Genomic DNA, 18,052 nt, shown 5'->3' with positions numbered 1-18,052 from the left:
TTTCATAATTTCATCATGGTGCCGGAAAGCCGATTAATCGTCAGACGCTTTGATCAAAGCGGATAATTTTGTTCCCTAGCGTGCGGGAATTTATGCATGTAGCCGCACAAGTAGGTAAATACCCCGTTCCCGTTCCCCAGCAATTGCCAATTGAGCCCTGGAGACATGGACTAATTATGGGTTCAGAGAATTGAAAGGTACCATTTGGTGGTCTGATTCTGCTGATCTACTGCTTGATTAGGCCTAAATATCCCGCTGACCAGCGGATTATTTCGTAGCGCAGGTTTTTGATTAATTACTCCGCTTAAATGGTTCTCACATGGCTTTCGGATACTACCTATATACACAACACGAAATCCTCTGTCTTTTTTTTGTTCTCTTCTTCATCTTCTTCGTTGAAATCATCCGTCACAATGATCTGAGTCAATCATTTCATTACCTTTGGAATTTTCCATCGCGATCTGCATTCCATCGTGTATCATTTATACCAACAATAGCGCATGCGGTATTGCCACCATTATCTCGCATCTTCATTTTCATCCTCACCATCCATCACAACTGCCTCTTACGGTATGTGGTTCACGCAAAGTCTGCTCGATGGCATCCGCCGTTGAGCATCACAATCACGGGCTAAAGTCAAACTTTTCACGACACCCGAACCACCCCGACATTTGGTTGCCTCACTGTGTAGTCCAACCCCGTCATTATGCGGCTGTGGTACTGGGGTACACTTCCTCTCATTGTGTAGTCCAACCCCGTCATTATGTGGCTGTGGTACTGGGGTACACTTCACGAGAAACAACCACGCTGACGTGATCATCGTGATAGTGGTTACGCTCGCCGTGAGCGTTCATTCATCGTTCCACTATCTCATGCTTCATTGCACTACGTCTTTTTATCGATTGACATAAAACCTCTCACAATGTAAGAGCGATCATTCTTTTCTCCATTTCGAGCTAATGTGAAGTGAACAGGTCACTCAAGTCGATTCCAATTGAAGCGCTTCAGCTGGTAACAATTCTGCGCGAAAAGGTGCTCGTCAAATGGGTAAATGCAGAAGGCACGGCTTCCACGCTTGGTTCTCGATTGTCACACAACAGACAACGTCCAGAATTGTTGATGACCGCAAGTTATGACAAGGAGGGTCATATCCATATTGACTTTTCGCTTATGTTGGCGGTTAAGATGGGTGGCAAGTTCAAACAGATAGAGATAATGTTTGTTATTCCACCAAATGTCAATCCGGCTCTTCTGGAAACAAGTTCTCGCAACTCTGTTCTCGATGCCTCCGCACTTCACGATGCCGACATAAGCGACGAGCTAGGACACGTCATCAGCATTCCATTTAATCTCACTACGAAGGGCTTTGTCATCATGAAAAACACCAACTCACTTATTAGGCTCCAAACCTCTACATCAGAGCAATTGATCCGCAACATTGAATCTCTATCTAATACTGCGGTCTTCGATGTTTACATCCGGCCGAGTGACTACGCCCGGGAGAGTTTGAAAGAACTCTGCAAACGACTTGGTGACACTGGCATCGTCACGCCTAGACCTAGCACATTGGAAATGTACGCCCAGCAAGGCTCTATGCTGGTCGAATGGAATAGATTTACGTACAAAGATCGTCAACTATTTCCACAACATCCGCCAACGCCGGCTCAGCACCCGCTGGAAATGTCGCTGCCCCAGGAACCACAGGTCGCTCTTGATGGCGGAGGTGGTCCACTCAACACCGTTGAACAGGAAATCGCAACGAGACAGAATCGAATTGAACAGCGGTCAAATGGCGAACCGGTGTTGGGCGCCTCTATCACTTGGAGCGATGTGGAGCTATCAGATGTTGATGTTGACTTGCACGATTTTGAACAGAGCTCAAATCTCGTCGAAATGGATGTCAACATTTGCTCAGATGAGGAGATTCTGGCTAATGAGCAGTTACGGGATTTGAATCTGCAGCTTCGCCACGAAATGCTTCGGGCTAAGCTAGTGAAGTGGATAAACGGCTCGCTAAGGTTACATCCAGATGTTTTCCGACACCGTGGTTTAGTTAATAAGCTAGCTATTCTTGGTGATTGTGTTCGGAGGTCAAACGCCAGAACATTTGACCACACTATATCATGGTGTTCTGCTCTATTGTTTTACGATCCATCGGATTCCAGCGACGATCAGTTGTGGGAGGAGAGAAATCGGTGGCTCATCACTAGAATGGCCAATATGATTAACTGGATCAACAAATATCATTATGGAGCAGAGTTCAGCTCGGCATTGTTCGACCATTTTGTTAAACTAGGTCGTGTTGCTCGCGCTTTTGCTCTTGGCCCTGGGAGGGATGATACCGAATTTAGACATCAGCGGAGTGTTTGCATCGGTTGGATATTAAGTGAATTTGACGGGCTCGGTGGTGAACGTACTGGTAGGGGGCGCGGCATGACCGGTTCTCGGAAACGTAATGCTTTGGAGGCACGTGGCAATATTTCTAAGCGAGGAAGAAATACCATGTGAACTACAGTATATGGAATTGATATTCATTTGAGCTACCATTGTGTTGTGTTCTATTTCTCTGACTTTGTGACTGGCATTTCAGATCATGAGTTCGTGAAAGGTTTTGTAATGTGGCCGTTCATCTCGGAAGTGTTTTGGAATCTTACCTTGGCTGTTCCCCTCCATCGTAAACAAGGTCCCTGGTTGAAGGTACTTCGACTTGGGATTAGTCTACCATGGTAATAGCTTCCCGATTCGTCTGATCTACTTATAAGTCTACTAAGACTATAGTCACTATAAGCCTCTTTACGTAATAAAATTATTCCCCGCAATCCACGAGCTGACCCACCATCCAAACTACTGGCCACCTCCGGACTTCTTATATCGGCCAATCAATCACATATACTCATAATCTGGACAATTGGGGTTTGTGACTAGTGAGGAAAAAACAAAAAGTAAACAAAAGACTTTTGTCTCTTTCAAACACCTTTTCCTCGAGTCTATTATTTATAATTTATTCAAATATTCTCGGCTGCCAAGTTTCTTATCAATATGTAATGTTATCATGCATTTATCAATGTCTCTCCAAATGCCAAGGCCACACAGAAAAGATAACCTAAGCTATCTAACAAACACAATCTCTCTTGGAAGTTCGAACCACGCTTGGCTCCAATTTTTTCATGGCAGAGAAAAAAAGGTTTGGCAGGGATCATGGCTCACGAATCGCGACTATTCACGACTCAGCTTCACGACTCAAGAGTTACACGATAACAGAGGTCTGGGCGCCCAGGCACTTGTTGCGTGCTACACCGTTGTTATGCTGATATCAGCTTAAAAACGAGAAAAAACAGTAAAACGGCCCGGTTTTACCCCATATCGTATCCCTGGTGGCCAAGCTGCACGCAGAGTCTCTTTTTGCGTGGACATGTGAGGTTGCCTTGACCCTGCGCCCGCTTCTAATAAGCGTTATCCTGCATGTTTCCTGTATGGTGAATAATCAATTGGAGCGTTCGAATGGGATTATGGAATTCGCATAGAGCTTGGCAACACAGTAATCTTGATTATTCCCATTTATTATCAATGTTTGCTTATATCATCAGCGAATGAGATTCATCCGTCGATCGCTCAACAAAATGTCCGGACTGGGAGCTTTCAAGGTTTCCTATCACGCTATCATACCCGACGGTAATTCTAGTCTCACTAAGGTACTAAGGCTAGTGTGAGCCTCTTAGTGCAGTCCATGCTGTAATATAGATAGTTGACAGCTCCCTCCCGTCCTTCGGTCGTTTCCAAACTTATTCTGGACCACTTGCTCTTCTCTTTCCCTTCCCTCTTCCTTCTCTTCGACATTTTTGGTATTGTCTTCTTTGATATCAATAGACACTCCCAATAATGGCCGCACTCAATCCACGGAATCACTCGCCCTCGAGCGCGGAGAAAGCTTATGAGGGTGCCCTTCCCATCGAGCGAGAGCGAACAGGCTCGCAAGATGGAGGTGAAGATAATGACCCGAGTCATAATCTTCATCGTGGTTTGAAGTCTCGACAAATTACTATGATAGCAATTGGTGGTGCTATTGGAACGGGATTGATTATTGGAACGTACGTATTTCGTTTCTTTACACATAGATTCGTCATCACACCCTTGCATGACAAGTCTCGCAAAAGGTGCAGGATTTTTCCGCTGACATGATGCTACAGGGGAAAACCGCTGGCTCAGGCGGGTCCAGCACCACTCTTGATAGGCTATTCGATTGTTGGTTTATTGTGCTTTTTGGTTATGGCGGCTCTCGGTGAGGTATGGTGGTTGTTTTAACCTTCTCAAATGAACGACTGCTGACGTATGAAAGATGGCTGCTTGGTTGCCCTTGGCGAGTGGATTTACAGGTTACGCTACCAGATTTGTTGATCCGGCTCTAGGATTCTGTTTAGGATGGTAAGTCACACTTTTCTACTCAATAAAGCAAATACTAACGAACTCCAGGAACTATTGGTTCAAATATATCATCGTCACACCTAATAATCTTACAGCGGCATCTTTAGTTATACAATATTGGGTACCGAGAGACAAAGTTAATCCTGGTGTCTTTATTGCTATATTCTTGGTTGCCATCGTCTGTATCAATTATTTTGGTGTGAAATTCTTTGGAGAATTTGAATTCTGGTTGTCAAGTATCAAAGTGGTTGTTATATTAGGTCTCATCCTCCTAAGTCTAGTCCTTGCATGCGGAGGAGGACCTGATAAACAGGCAACCGGATTCAAATATTGGGAAAACCCTGGAGCCTTTCATGAGTACATCTTAAGTAAGTATCCTATGTATTTCAATACTTGGGATGATACTAATATCATACAGCTGGACATACTGGTAGATTTCTCGCCGTCTGGTCTACTTTCACCACTGCCGTCTTCGCCTATTTAGGTACAGAACTCGTTGGTGTAACAGTAGGAGAAGCCGCCAATCCACGAAAAGTTATCCCCAAAGCCATCAAACTGACATTTTACCGAATCCTTCTATTTTACGTCGTGCTGGTCTTCCTCCTCGGCATGCTCGTCCCATATAATTCTAAACTTCTCCTCGACGCCACCAAAAAGAGCAACAATGCATCTGCCTCACCCTTCGTCGTCGCCATTCAAATAAGTGGTATTCAAGCTCTTCCAGCCATCTTCAATGCCTGCATCCTCATCTTTGTCTTCTCAGCTGCAAACTCTGATCTCTACATTGCATCTCGCACTCTCTATGGTCTTGCCTCTGAGGGAAAAGCTTTCAAAATCTTCAAACGCACCGATAAGCGTGGTGTTCCCATTTACGCACTGGGTTTGAGCACAGCATTCTGTTTCCTCGCTTTCTTGGGTGTAAACACAGCTTCCTATACCGTGTTTGGCTATTTTGTCAACCTAGTTACTATGTTTGGTCTCCTCACCTGGATCTCCATCCTCATATCCCACATTTACTTCATACGGGCCCGTCGCGCCCAAGGAGTTCAAAGCACCGAATTAGCCTACGAAGCACCTCTCGGTATCTGGGGTTCCTACGGCGCTCTCTTCTTCTGCATCCTAATTGCCATCTTCAAAGGCTTCGCACTCTTCTTATACAAGAAAACCACCGCCAAGGGCAAAGCTCCCGTCTTTGATCATTCCACTTTCATCACGACTTATTTGGGTATTCCCTTGTACATTATCATGTACTTTGGATATAAATATTCCATGAAGACCAAGGTTTTAGCACCATATGAAGCGGATCTTTTCAGTGGAAAGGCAAGGATTGATGCGCAGGAACAGGAGTATTTGGCTCAGGAGGCAGAGAGGAGAGGTGGCCATGAGGAAACTAAGTGGGAGAGAATTTATAGATTGACGCTTGGTTGGGCTTTTTAGATGTGTTATAATTATAGGAAGAAATTTAATGGGGGGAATCGGTGGATGTATATCTAGATAATAGGTATCTATTTAAAATATGATTTCTAGATAATGGATACGGATTTAAAGGATTTTTATGATACTTTTTTGTGGAAGTTGAAATGAAATGAAGTAAAAACTACATCGTAGGATTATTACACTGAGGATTGTTATGTAACGTGAAAGATTTGGTTAGCGGGGAGGAATTGAATGCACATGTGACTTTCATGAATGAAGTATATATGTGTGTCTTGAGTGTCGCATGGAAAATAAATGGTTTTGTCAAACAGCATTGACTTTTGGAGATACCTTGCAGTAATACGTATAGATTATTAATGTGTTTTCTCTGATTTCATATCTAGTAATAACAATACAGCCAGCCAGCCAATAATGCGTAATCCATACCGTGTTAAACCTAATCCCACCGCCCGCCCCCTCCCCCTCACCTCCCTATCTTATTGGTAAACCTCGAGTGTGGATCTCCTGAACCACTTCAATCATATAAATATACCAAACTAGAAGACTTCAAACGCATAGGACGCACACCAATGACCACTACTCACAAAGACAAATTTGCCATTCCATCAAAGAATTCCTCATCCTCTTCTTGACCTCTCAAAACACCCATCTCCTCAATCTCCGTCTTCTCACTCCACTCTCCCCTAATAGCCTGTTTCTCAATATAAACCCTATGCAGAACATGCCTCTCCATATCCAAAATATCGAAAGCACACGCCCCCTCATCTACGAGTAGAGTTAGATGTTCCTCTGGTACGTCCCTACAGGTTTCATCTGCAACCCGTTCTACGAAGCTGTTTGCTTCTTCAAGCGTTATGTAAACACCAGTGACAGTGGTTGTCGCGAGAGATTCTGCTGCGACGGGGATGGCGTCGTGGAGAACGATGTAGGCATATTGCGGTTGGTTTTGGTTTTGAGCAATGATTTCACGATAGAGATTGAAAGGTGACATGGTTGGGGTGACTGTTAAGTTCTCGACTGTCCCTGATGGGGATACTTCTGTGCAGGTTTTTGCTGTTGTTGTTGGTGAAGGTTGCTCTAGAGTGTCAAATGGCTTTCGAGAGCTAGCTGGAGTCAAGTATTCGAAGATCCCATTGTAACCTTGGTCGAGCTTTGAGGGTGTGTCCCGGTGGTGTGTGTCCTTTTGCTTTTTGAGTGATTCTGTATCTTCGTCCGAGTCACTGGCGGCAGTCGGACGCCGTGGTTTTAGCCACAAATCGTTCGCATAATTCGTACCCAGAGGTTGGTCAATATAATGCCAGTCTAATCTCGCTGGACAATGTAGACTGGGGTAGGGGCTTGATGAAGCTGAAGATTGGTTTTCGGATAATGGTATGAGGGATTCCTTCGATGATGCTGCATCGTAAAAAGATGATGATGAGCTTGTGAGCTCACTTTCTGCTCCATACAATCCGTCATATAAACTTTCTGTCTCGGTGTCACTATTGGGGACTTGATAGGCTGTATTGTACAAATGCTGTGCAAGTAATGAATTCTCCATGTTGATACTTTCGATAACCAAAAAATTATGGAAGAAGTACTATGTTGATGTTTTGTATGAGTTGTGTTTTGTTCGGGAGTGTAGCAAATCTGAGATACAAACAGTATAGCATAGGGTTCCTTCCTCTTTTGATACAATGTCATTCACAGCTGGCTCCTTCTTTTCCACTTTTATATTTCTTTCAAATTAAGTCAAAGGTAAAATCTAATGATACAATGAATCCGGAATGTGCTCTCACTTTAGGAGAAGTAATCACATAGCAGAGTACTTTTTTGCAAGTCATATTTCCTAGGGTGATTAAAATAGAATGATAAGGTCAATAAATCATCGACGAGGAGGGCTGGTTTCCGCTCTGAGTGTGATATGCTGGCCGTGTTCAGATGAAAATGACCTCGCTTGATAGATAATTGCTTCGACCCCTGACACTAGAATCATTTACAGATAATACCATCTTACAACGGCAGCGAAGTATATCTTCAAACTATTCCTCCCCTTCCTCCCCATCCTCCACCCCGCTCCCCACGCCTACGTCATCATCCCATCTTCTTTGCTTTTCGGAACCTGGCGCACGTAGCGTATGCTTTTCCACGTAAACACTTGCCGTGTCGCCTTCTCTAGTATCATTACTGTACCACCTCAACAGACCATCACGCTTTGTGACCTCAAAGGTATCTTCGTCCTCTCTATCCAAGCCCCCATACTCCTCACTGACGACTCTCTTTATACAGTTCGTGGCATCTTCAATGGTTGAGAAGACTCCAGCCACACCGGCAGAATCACCTTGCTTGTAACCCAGCGAGGTTTCATGCATGACAACATACACATATTGCTTGGGTGATGAATCGGATGTTTTGGCGCGCTTCATTTTGGGTTTACTGCTAGATGTGTTTGCAGCATGTAGGGCTCTTTTTAAAGAATGCGTACAACTGGACATAATTATGAAAGTCTATTGGTAAGTTGATGCTGGATTTGGGGTCGCGCTTCAATCAAGGTAAATTCAGGATCTGTAGTTGAGAATATCGATGTCAGGAAGTAACCCAGCGCTGATATGAATGTAGTATCGAGAGTACTCTGTTACATTCTCATAAACGTGTCATCCACTACGACTAGTAGATACAGAGATCGAATCCATGGATGTCTGTGTGTGTTGATATATTGCCATATATGGTTAGCGCCAAACATGCGGGGTCCCAGAAGACATGCATGAAGCTTTGAGCACTCAGCACACCTCAATGAAAAGTTGCAAATTAAGATATCTACGGAGTATAATAAATAATTGACTCACTCGACTCATCAATTGACTCATCAATCAACAGATTTGAAGTGAGATCCGTAGGTGAACTTATTATAAAGTATCTCTGGATTCTAATAAAATTCATCCATCTATATTTCTACTCATCCTTCCTACTCAATGAGCTCTGACTGATCTCTCAACAATTTCTACTCAATTGACCTTTCTCTTTACTCACCAGCAGAATGACTCTCAACTCATTGCGTCCTGGATCTCGAGCTCTGCAGAACTTCAGCAGAGCTCAATTGCGTTCATACAGCCATGCCTCAACACCTCTCACCTCACCTTTCGCGCCCCGTCATCTTCTCTCCATCGCAGATCTCACTCCGTCCGAACTTACTACCCTCGTTCGCTCCGCACATTCGCACAAGGTCGCACTAAAGTCTGGCGCCGTTCCTACGTCCCTCCTCAATTCATTGACTGGTAAAGTAATTGCCATGCCATTCTCCAAACGCAGTACTCGTACGCGTGTCTCTACCGAATCGGCGGTTACCACAATGGGCGGACATCCTATGTTTCTTGGCTCCGGCGACATCCAATTGGGTGTTAATGAATCATTATACGATACTTCAGTTGTGATTTCGAGCATGACCTCAGGCATCGTAGCTAGGGTGGGACCTCATTCGGATGTTGCAGGTTTGGCAAAGTGGTCGAGTGTACCGGTCATTAATGCTTTATCCGACGAATACCACCCCTTACAAACTATTGCCGATTACCTCACGATCCACGAAGCATTCCCATCGCAACCTTCCAGAAGCTCATCACAAATCACACCAACCTTGGGCCTGGAGGGCATGAAGATCGCTTGGATTGGAGACTCAAATAATGTTCTCTTCGACCTTGCAATTGGAGCTATGAAATTAGGTATCAATATTTCAGTTTCTTCACCGGAGGGTTACAAGATCCCAGAATATATGCGTAAGATCATACAATCTGCTGCAACCACAACAGATACACCAGGAACACTTACAGAGGTTTCTGTGCCTGAAGAGGCTATAAAGGATGCTGATGTATTAGTGACTGATACATGGATATCTATGGGCCAAGAAGAAGAGTCAGCTAAGAGGCTTAAGGCATTTACTGGATATCAAATTACGGAAGAGATGGCAAAGAGAGGCGGTGCTAAAGACGGATGGAAATTTATGCATTGTCTACCTAGACATCAAGATGAAGTCAACGACGCAGTATTCTACGGCCCCAGGAGCTTGGTCTTCCCAGAGGCTGAGAACAGATTATATTCTGCTATTAGTAAGTTTCCGAATCACCTACAGGTTGGAGTTTACATACTAACTAAGCATAGCTGCTTTGGAAGCATTCGTAGTCAACAAGGGCAAGATTGTGTGAAGGCATTTGAGTTCGCATATATATACCAAGGGCGCTATCTGGAGTACAAAAGGAAGGGTAATTTTAGCAATCATGAATTCGCATTTATGCACAATGGTTTTATGTTTGAAAGTAATATTGTTTTTATTGGACATTCATAAAAATGCTATACCATGCTATACAAACAAAAGGTTCTCATTACTCCACTTCCCGAAATCAATTCGCTTGTTCAGCCCAATAACACCGAATCATAAACTCCTCCATCCTAGAATAAACTTGAATTCTCCACCAAATTCAGACAAACAATGGATTATCCCTCCAAAGCCAAAATATACACCAATAACGTTCTTTCTTCGAGGGCAACCTTGCCACCAGCAAAAGACTCCAATCTCATTGCAGTCCAACAAACTCTAGAAAAAACAAATGACTACAAGAAAAACCATAAAAGGCATGCGTTCCTGAACTCCGATGATAGAGAAGGAGAAATAAAAGAGAAATGACGCTGGAAAATCCCAATGATGGTGCGGTGTGATTATTTCGAAAATGGAAGTAGGATGTAGAGGAGACTGAGGTTATTATCAATAATTTCGGCAACGGACTCGAGTCTTTAGAATGTTTTGAAGAGATTCTTTCTCATCGAGGACTTTCCTCTAGGGAATTGTTTGACGGAGCCTGCTTGTTGTATTTGTTTACTGAATTTTCTCTACCACTTCTATGACCTTTTGTCATACGATATTATAACGAGAGCTTGGAGAATTAATGTTCCCATCTAGAGGCCCTGAGAGATAGAAAGCATCCTGTTGACGAGAGTCAAGTTGCTACTTTATAATTCCAACAGTAACTCCTCCGCCATCAAGTTCCGCCACTTCTCCATTGCCCATACATGATTACCATTCATCGCCCTACGAAAAGCATCTACGTCTAGGGGATGGTGAAGACGAATATAGGCCTCTGTCTAGGCATCCGACTCGTCTTTCCTTCTCAACTGTTGTATCATTACACACTGTATTCTGTCGCCGTCCACTTCTAGTACGTGTCTTCGATAGACCTGCGATTCTGCTTCGCTCATTTGGCGGAGAGTGGACATCAGTACCTCGTCCCCCTCTAGGAATAGCTCTAGTTTCAGCTCCGCGAACCCTTCTTCACTCATCGGAAGCTCTTTCATCCCAAAGATTTTAGCAACGTTGGTGTATCCCCCAACTCCTTTGTATATGTGCCCGTTCTGGTCAGTTCGAATCGCTTCCAACAATTCTTCACCTGTGAATACCCAAGGTTGACGGCAAACTGCACAATGAATGTTGGACTGGCCTCTGGGAAAGTTTTCGTCTTCCCATTTTGTTGCCGCCCATTCCAATACGCAGTTCCGATGGAAATTGACTCCGCACTGAGTCTTGCACCACGTGAGAATGTTTTCATTTGTGCTAAGGTCTTCCTGACAGATATAGCATAATTCTTGTTCATTGACAGACCTGCGTTGACAGTAATTATCAGGTATATCGCGAGTCAGCATCCACTCAAGCTCAACGTCCAGAAGCACAAACTGGTAGCAAAGCGGTTCTGGCACCTTCAGGATCTTCTTGAGAATCTGCAATCAAAATCAGTTATCATTCATCATCAATTTGAAGCAAAGAACAGGAACCTACGAAAAGGACGTGCCAGCATGGTAAGCCATAGGTACCTTTACAGCAATCACATCTCGGCTCATTGGCTATGGTCACCTTATGCAGATTGCCGTGCGCTCCAACTATTGAGTATTCTTCCGCAATAGGACGACTGCCCTGAGTAACAAGCTTGCGCGAAAGCACGTACATTTTGAGATTTTCGACGACCTGCAGAAAGAATCCATAGTCAGAGTGAGGCTTCTTTTCAAAGGGTTGAAGTTGTCGCTCTTTGGCTGCTAACACCGTATCGCCAATATATGCCCATTCGGTTACATCAGGTTCGGGGGAGCTACCCCTAGGACTTGGTGATCTAGGGGTTTGTTGACCAGAAGGAATTTCTGGTTCAAAGTCAGTGTCATCCAAGGTGAGGTCAATGACTACCCGGCCTGTATTGACTAGTGATCTTGGTTGGGTGATGCCTCAGCCGCTGACAACTCATCTGGAGCTGGTAATGATGCAGGTTCTGAGTTATGGTCCTCGACAGCATTTGTGATGTCTAAACTCTGACTCCCATCCTCACGAGCAATCTGAGATTGTGAGTTCATTCTCCTGGAATGATTCGGGAAGCGGTGTGACGTTCCAGGTCGAGAAGCAGCAGCTCTGACGTTGCCGGATGGATTTCGCTCTTCACCTCTGCGTCTGACCCCTCTGTGGCGATCACCATCACTTTCTTCAGAATCGGCATCAGAATCTTCTTCACGTGAACGCTTTCGCAAGTTAGGCTCATGCAAAGAAGGAGTGATTGATGGCTGACCACTATGGTTAGCTCCAGCTCGCGAGTTGATTTGGGGCCATCGATCTGGAAGATCCATATTGGCAAAAGTGCTAGAAGTGCGCTCTTGGTTTTTGCTCTTGACGGTGCATGGTTCGACTACCAGAAAGGTATCGAGACCGGCGACCACGTATGGGCGTCATGGGACCTCGACGAGCACGCCAATTATTTAATGCATCTTGGAAAGTGTAAACGGTGGTGACACGACCTGGTCCGCCTTGATGATAGTAGCGATAAGAACCAATTCTAGCCCTTCGGGCTTGTCGTTCTTCCTCAGAAGGAAGGTCCCGGGCTTCGCCCCGCCAGCGCTTTCTTGACTCTGAACGGGCTGTTCTGCGTTCCGCCATTCGGAATTCTTGCCGATCCAAGGCATTAGATCGATCAATCGTCGTCGTATCGAGAGGGCTATTTATTCTAGATGAAGGAGCTCTTGTGCCTTGACGTGCCTGGCGCTCGTAAGGCGGCAAGCGGTTATTATTTTGTGCCATCTCACGAGTGATATTGGCGGCTGGGTGGGTTGGTGACAAAGGTGGTGTATTATCACGAGTTGGGTATGAGATACGTGAGCTGTCTTGACCCATATTGAATATGATAACGTTCCTAAAAGGAAGTTAAAGAGGGTCAATTATAGGGATTTGAATGTACCGTGTAATGTGTTCTTCAAAATGTGCAAGTGGTTTGCAGAAGATTCTTAGATGTTGTCAAGATACTTGCAAAAGTTGTTGTGTATACAGGACAGGAGGGAGGGATGGAGATTTTCAAGAACAATTTATGAAAGGTCTAGTAGACTTATTTCTTTTTGGACCGATGGTACAGCCAACTTTAGTGTTCAGCCCTTTTGGTTCAGTACGGCTGGCTAGCTTAGCTATCAATGGAACTTAAAAGATGGGGGGGTTTTTTTTTTTAGCTCGTGAATAAGAACGTTACGGCTGTCCCAAGATTCGAGTCTGTATATTTGAGAATGCGGGGGTGGCTTAAGACAGGGCTCGTTGGTAACGTTGGTTTCTCGAAAACTTCAAGTATGGTCGGAACAGAGTTTAAGCTATTCAGCGGCGTCATTTAAGAAAGTTTTTCGTCGACTTTCTTTTTTTTTTCTTTTTTTTTTCTGGCAAATTTTGATCGACTAATAACAAGTTAATAGGCATGAAATCTTTCGACTAATATGCTACTAGATCCGCGTTTAGAGAATAGGATAGCTTAGTTTTCAGTTTTGATATCGGGACCGTTTCTAGATGAGCCATGTTTCAACTTCTTTTGATGCTGGTACGAAAATGAAAATTAAATTTGTTTGATACTTAGTTGAGCTGTGTTTACTATGCTGCTTACTACCATGACAAGTTAGAATTCATCTTTGGAATCAAGTAAACAATTTTTTATATACATGGAATCACCGGAAAATAACATTCACGGATAAATTACTTCATCTCAGTTGTAAATACTCTTCCGATCTTCTAATCACCAAAGGAAGTCGATGAGATATGAGGTGAATAACATTTAAGATAAAGAAACCAAGATCCAAACAGTGATTCTGAATACCTTCATCTCATCGCGAGAATCACTGTATATTGTAAAAAATGTGAAAGAATTACAGCATAACTAGTTATATTAGCAAAGAAACAGTTAACCGCTAATTAACATCAACTGCCAGTGATCTGCTACTGAGTGTGCTTCCAATGAAGGATCGAATAGGAGGATCGCGATTTGTCTGGAAATAACCCGCTGCATTACTATCCATCAACCATAGATAGTCATTCTTTTTTCACTTCGCTAGCTTGACAAAAGATGGGCATGAAGATATAGATTTTGCCCCGGATGAAAGTAGCTAGTAGAGGAGTTTAGTTTGTTGAGAAACTGGTTATCTTTTGAGAGCCTTTTCTAGTATGGTTTTGAAATAATTTTTGAATGGTTAAAGAAGTTTTTTTTTTTTTGAATCTGGAAGAATTTTTTTATTTTGTTTATATTGTTATTAAAATTTCTTATAAATACACATAAGAAATAGAATCATTTTATTGTTAAATTTGTATATTATAAATAAAGATTTAGTTATCTATTGTGACCAAAAGGGTGTTTATAGACCAGCAATTGTATTTAACTTAGAATCTACAGGTGAAGAGCACCTGTAGATGGGGATAGCTACTCTATATATACACAAATGAATGGCCTAGCCGTAATGGCTAGGCAAAAAGAATTCATGTTTATCCCTCCAATGATCTTACTTTACCGATAACCATTGATACCTAGTACTTGTCCGGATCTGATCCTCAGGTCACCTAAATCGTATACTAATCCCGAGTAATCGTATCATGTGTGGACATGGTTAATGTACCTGAGGTTTCTTATATAATAAGGGTGGGAGGAAAGCAGGGATTTCCGTCACATCTATAAGAAAAAGTAAAAAGTTTTTAAAAAAGATAAGGTAAATAAATATTTTAATCATTTTGTTAAAGATAGATCTTTTCTAGCTTGTCAAACGATAGATAACTAGTCTTTTGACAAGTTAAGCTCCTCTAGCAGGTTATCCATCGTTTAGATAAACACTCCTCCTTTTCCAAGCGAACCTCTCACCCCTCACCTCAATTCATCCTTACACCCGATATTTCCCTGAGAAGGGCGTGCATTGATACATCAACGCCCTCCAGCTCTATCAACACGCATCGTGGAAATATCAAAACCCCACTTCCGCGCGAACCCCTCCCTCTTCTCCTCACGCCCACATCCTCCATCCCAACAATCAATTATCCCCAAATGTCCTTCTTGCGCCTCAAACCCATACCTAGGAAATTCTACCCCAAACAATTTAACTCTTGTGCTACTCGTTCATTTTTCTCTTCATATCCAGCTGTAAGGGTAAATAGTAGAAAAATGTCTTCAGCAGCCACGACGCCGGCGCCGGCAGCGGAGAAATTTGAGTGGTTGGTTGTGCTACCTGATAATGAGGGTGCGTTGGAGAGGAGAGTTAGTGTTAGACCGTGAGTTTGTTTGATGTTTGATGTTTGTAGCTTGTATGGGGAAATTTCGTACGAGAGATATTTCCGAGGGATTTTTGTAGCTATAGGAAGGAGAAAGTGGTGATATTGGTATGAATTTGAGATGAACGCAGCTAAGGAAATTTATAGTAAGCATTTCGAAGGGTTGAAGACGGGTCTTGAGTCTGGGTTTTGGAAGATGGGTGGTAAGATTTCCTATCACTTCTCTTGTCATGATCAGAAATCATTGACACCCCAAAGGCATTTCACTGACAAAATTTCACAGGAGCTTTTCTCTCCGAACCTCCCAACGGTGACTCCCCCTTGAAATTTCAAGGGAGCTGTATGATTGCTCTTGCTAGCAGTAAGGAGGAGGTGATCGAGGTATTGAAGAAGGATATTTATGCGGAAAATGACGTTTGGGATTTCAGTAAGGTATGTTATGGCATCGCTGCCGCGAAAATTTGTGGTCACGGGTTATGGAAGTTATATTGCTTGGCATTGATTACTGATGTGTGTACAGATCCAAATCTATCCCTTCAAATGTGCATTCAGAAAGGAAGTGTGAGGGATTGAAGCTCTGTTGTTTGGTTCATGGTGGTAAAGGGTGATGTCAACATTCCAACTTTTTTTGAGTTTCGAAGCAGTCAATACAAGCAAACAAATCAATTGACCGATTTCATAAAAGAGTTTCAATTTACTCTGATGATGTTTTTATCCACTTCTAATATGTGTTTCTACGGAAGAAATTAAATCACAAACGCATGAGTATGAAGAAAGTTACAATGATACTGTAAGCAGAGAAGCCTGACACAATTATTCCTACTACCACTGAATCCATTGCAGTACAAAAGTGATCTTGTACTTAGTTTACTCCCTCATAATACCAGGTACAGTACCTACCTACCTTGGAAATCACCATTGTCGTCTTATCAAAGGAGAGCCGTTCATGAGGTAGATGTTTTGCGAATCTCTGATTTGTTTATATATCCCAGTATTAAGATTTCACATTGTTCAATAATCACAATACACTTCATATCAACATCCTACAACAATCAAGAAGGGATTACTGGAAGGGTGATTGAGCATCCAATTGAAGAAACGCCGACAACAGATGGAAGCTGGTGACTTGATTAGGACAACGTTTAGCTAAGCAGATTTGAGGTAGTGTCAAATGAAGAAGTGATAATTGTAGAGTGAAGGGACAACATGGTTGGTTTGATGTATTGACAGTCTGTGCGAGGCATATGGATAAGAACAAGGGCTAGCATGGGCGGAGGATGTCGGAACCGAGCATTTCCAGCTGAAGCGCCAGGGCGTTTAGTGGCATGTGTAGCTAGACGCCTTTGATGTAAGGTGAAAGATGGAAACATAACCAACAAGTATGATAAGAGCCCTGGGTGAAGTTCTTGAATTCAGATATCTGATTCGCATCTGTTCACATGAATGACATGGAATGCGTCGTATGAGTGTTCGTAAAATCTAGCCAACACGGAGGCCCGCACAAAAATTCATCTCAATCCACCTTCATCACACATTATCACGACGTGTTCATGCACTCGGCAGTAGAGACGGAACCAGGTTTTATCTTTCAGAAGAACCCATGAATGCTTGCTTATTTATGGAAGCTACCCTACCAGCCCAATATTGCACCGAGGGAAGATATACCGTGGCCATGCATTTGAAAGTACAGAGAGAAAAGGTGAGATGGATATTTAGTCGAAAAGACCGAAACCCATATCCTCGTCTGACTCCTCCTTGGCTGTAAAAATAATTAGTGTATGAACTTGCTGAGGTGCGCAAATTTGTAAGAATTATCGTACCCTCTTCTTTCTCTTCCTTCTTCTCCTCAGCTGGGGCAGAGGCGTCACCACTGGCAGCGGCACCAGCAGCAGCTGGGGCGGCTCCACCACCGGATCCGACGTTCAACAAAAGGTCCTTAACATCCTTTCCCTCGAGAGCCTACAATTTCCAACAATCAGTACTGGGCCACGATTTCCTCGTTCCCCATCTCAGTTGTGTGAATTTCAATCGCATACCTTGGCGAACAATGAGGTCCAGATTGGCTCAACATCCTCAATACCGGCGGCCTTGATGAGAGTTTGCAATTTGTCGGCCTATCATTATCGAGTCAGCCACTTATCCACCCAATCGAGTATTACAGCTCTTCAGGTCTCGAGAGTATAGGAATTCGTACAGTGATATCAACACCGTCATCGGCGAGGATCAACGCGGCGTAGGAGCTGGCGAGTTCTGCGTTAGACATTTTGAATATCTAGAATTGATTGATTAGCAAGATGCGCAGTAAGTTAGGATGCGACTGCGTTTATGCGACATACCGACAGGTGGTTGTTTTGTCGGTAAGTTGATGTTCTTGAAGTCGTTGATGTATTAGAAGTTAAAAGTTTATGATGGGATAGTTTTGGGAAATTCGAAAGTGTGCGTGACTAATGCCTTATCAGGGTTTAATTGGGCAGCAAGCGATAATTTACGGGGAGTAGTTTTGACCAATAGCATCGCCAAATTCTATGAAACTGATATTATGTAATCCATCTATCATCGTATGCTACCTGCCGACAGAATTAAAATGGTCCACCGTAGTAAAGCGTTATGCAAGGCTGAGATTCTCTTTGTGGGACA

At 43.3% G+C, this 18,052-nt stretch overlaps 8 protein-coding genes across 8 annotated transcripts; 4 read left to right on the top strand and 4 right to left on the bottom strand.

The window, feature by feature from the left end:
• Window positions 1-319: 319 nt before the first annotated feature.
• Window positions 320-2,508, top strand: SS1G_10634 (predicted protein; the record flags this gene model as incomplete). Its single annotated transcript, XM_001588138.1, has 3 exons — window positions 320-570; window positions 829-924; window positions 975-2,508. 3 exons carry the CDS (start codon window positions 320-322, stop codon window positions 2,506-2,508), a joined length of 1,881 nt encoding a protein of 626 aa, XP_001588188.1.
• A 1,371-nt stretch (window positions 2,509-3,879) lies between these two features.
• On the top strand, window positions 3,880-5,859 carry SS1G_10633 (hypothetical protein; the record flags this gene model as incomplete). The annotated part of the gene is made up of 5 exons (XM_001588137.1): window positions 3,880-4,088; window positions 4,188-4,284; window positions 4,337-4,422; window positions 4,471-4,790; window positions 4,841-5,859. The coding sequence occupies 5 exons, from the start codon at window positions 3,880-3,882 to the stop codon at window positions 5,857-5,859; spliced, it is 1,731 nt and encodes a 576-aa protein (XP_001588187.1).
• A 580-nt stretch (window positions 5,860-6,439) lies between these two features.
• On the bottom strand, window positions 6,440-7,399 carry SS1G_10632 (predicted protein; the record flags this gene model as incomplete). The annotated part of the gene is made up of 1 exon (XM_001588136.1): window positions 6,440-7,399. The coding sequence occupies one exon, from the start codon at window positions 7,397-7,399 to the stop codon at window positions 6,440-6,442; it is 960 nt and encodes a 319-aa protein (XP_001588186.1).
• A 481-nt stretch (window positions 7,400-7,880) lies between these two features.
• On the bottom strand, window positions 7,881-8,264 carry SS1G_10631 (predicted protein; the record flags this gene model as incomplete). The annotated part of the gene is made up of 1 exon (XM_001588135.1): window positions 7,881-8,264. One exon carries the CDS (start codon window positions 8,262-8,264, stop codon window positions 7,881-7,883), a length of 384 nt encoding a protein of 127 aa, XP_001588185.1.
• A 611-nt stretch (window positions 8,265-8,875) lies between these two features.
• Window positions 8,876-10,034, top strand: SS1G_10630 (hypothetical protein; the record flags this gene model as incomplete). Its single annotated transcript, XM_001588134.1, has 2 exons — window positions 8,876-9,938; window positions 9,991-10,034. The coding sequence occupies 2 exons, from the start codon at window positions 8,876-8,878 to the stop codon at window positions 10,032-10,034; spliced, it is 1,107 nt and encodes a 368-aa protein (XP_001588184.1).
• A 2,035-nt stretch (window positions 10,035-12,069) lies between these two features.
• On the bottom strand, window positions 12,070-13,027 carry SS1G_10629 (predicted protein; the record flags this gene model as incomplete). Its single annotated transcript, XM_001588133.1, has 2 exons — window positions 12,070-12,368; window positions 12,550-13,027. The coding sequence occupies 2 exons, from the start codon at window positions 13,025-13,027 to the stop codon at window positions 12,070-12,072; spliced, it is 777 nt and encodes a 258-aa protein (XP_001588183.1).
• A 2,281-nt stretch (window positions 13,028-15,308) lies between these two features.
• On the top strand, window positions 15,309-15,980 carry SS1G_10628 (predicted protein; the record flags this gene model as incomplete). The annotated part of the gene is made up of 4 exons (XM_001588132.1): window positions 15,309-15,415; window positions 15,563-15,618; window positions 15,699-15,847; window positions 15,936-15,980. 4 exons carry the CDS (start codon window positions 15,309-15,311, stop codon window positions 15,978-15,980), a joined length of 357 nt encoding a protein of 118 aa, XP_001588182.1.
• A 1,147-nt stretch (window positions 15,981-17,127) lies between these two features.
• On the bottom strand, window positions 17,128-17,678 carry SS1G_10627 (60S acidic ribosomal protein P1; the record flags this gene model as incomplete). Its single annotated transcript, XM_001588131.1, has 4 exons — window positions 17,128-17,174; window positions 17,236-17,374; window positions 17,452-17,529; window positions 17,610-17,678. The coding sequence occupies 4 exons, from the start codon at window positions 17,676-17,678 to the stop codon at window positions 17,128-17,130; spliced, it is 333 nt and encodes a 110-aa protein (XP_001588181.1).
• Window positions 17,679-18,052: the final 374 nt, after the last annotated feature.

This window comes from Sclerotinia sclerotiorum, genomic scaffold (genome assembly GCF_000146945.2).
Source record: "Sclerotinia sclerotiorum 1980 UF-70 scaffold_16 genomic scaffold, whole genome shotgun sequence".
Classification (NCBI taxonomy): domain Eukaryota; kingdom Fungi; phylum Ascomycota; class Leotiomycetes; order Helotiales; family Sclerotiniaceae; genus Sclerotinia; species Sclerotinia sclerotiorum.
This window is presented reverse-complemented; position numbering and strand designations above follow the sequence as displayed.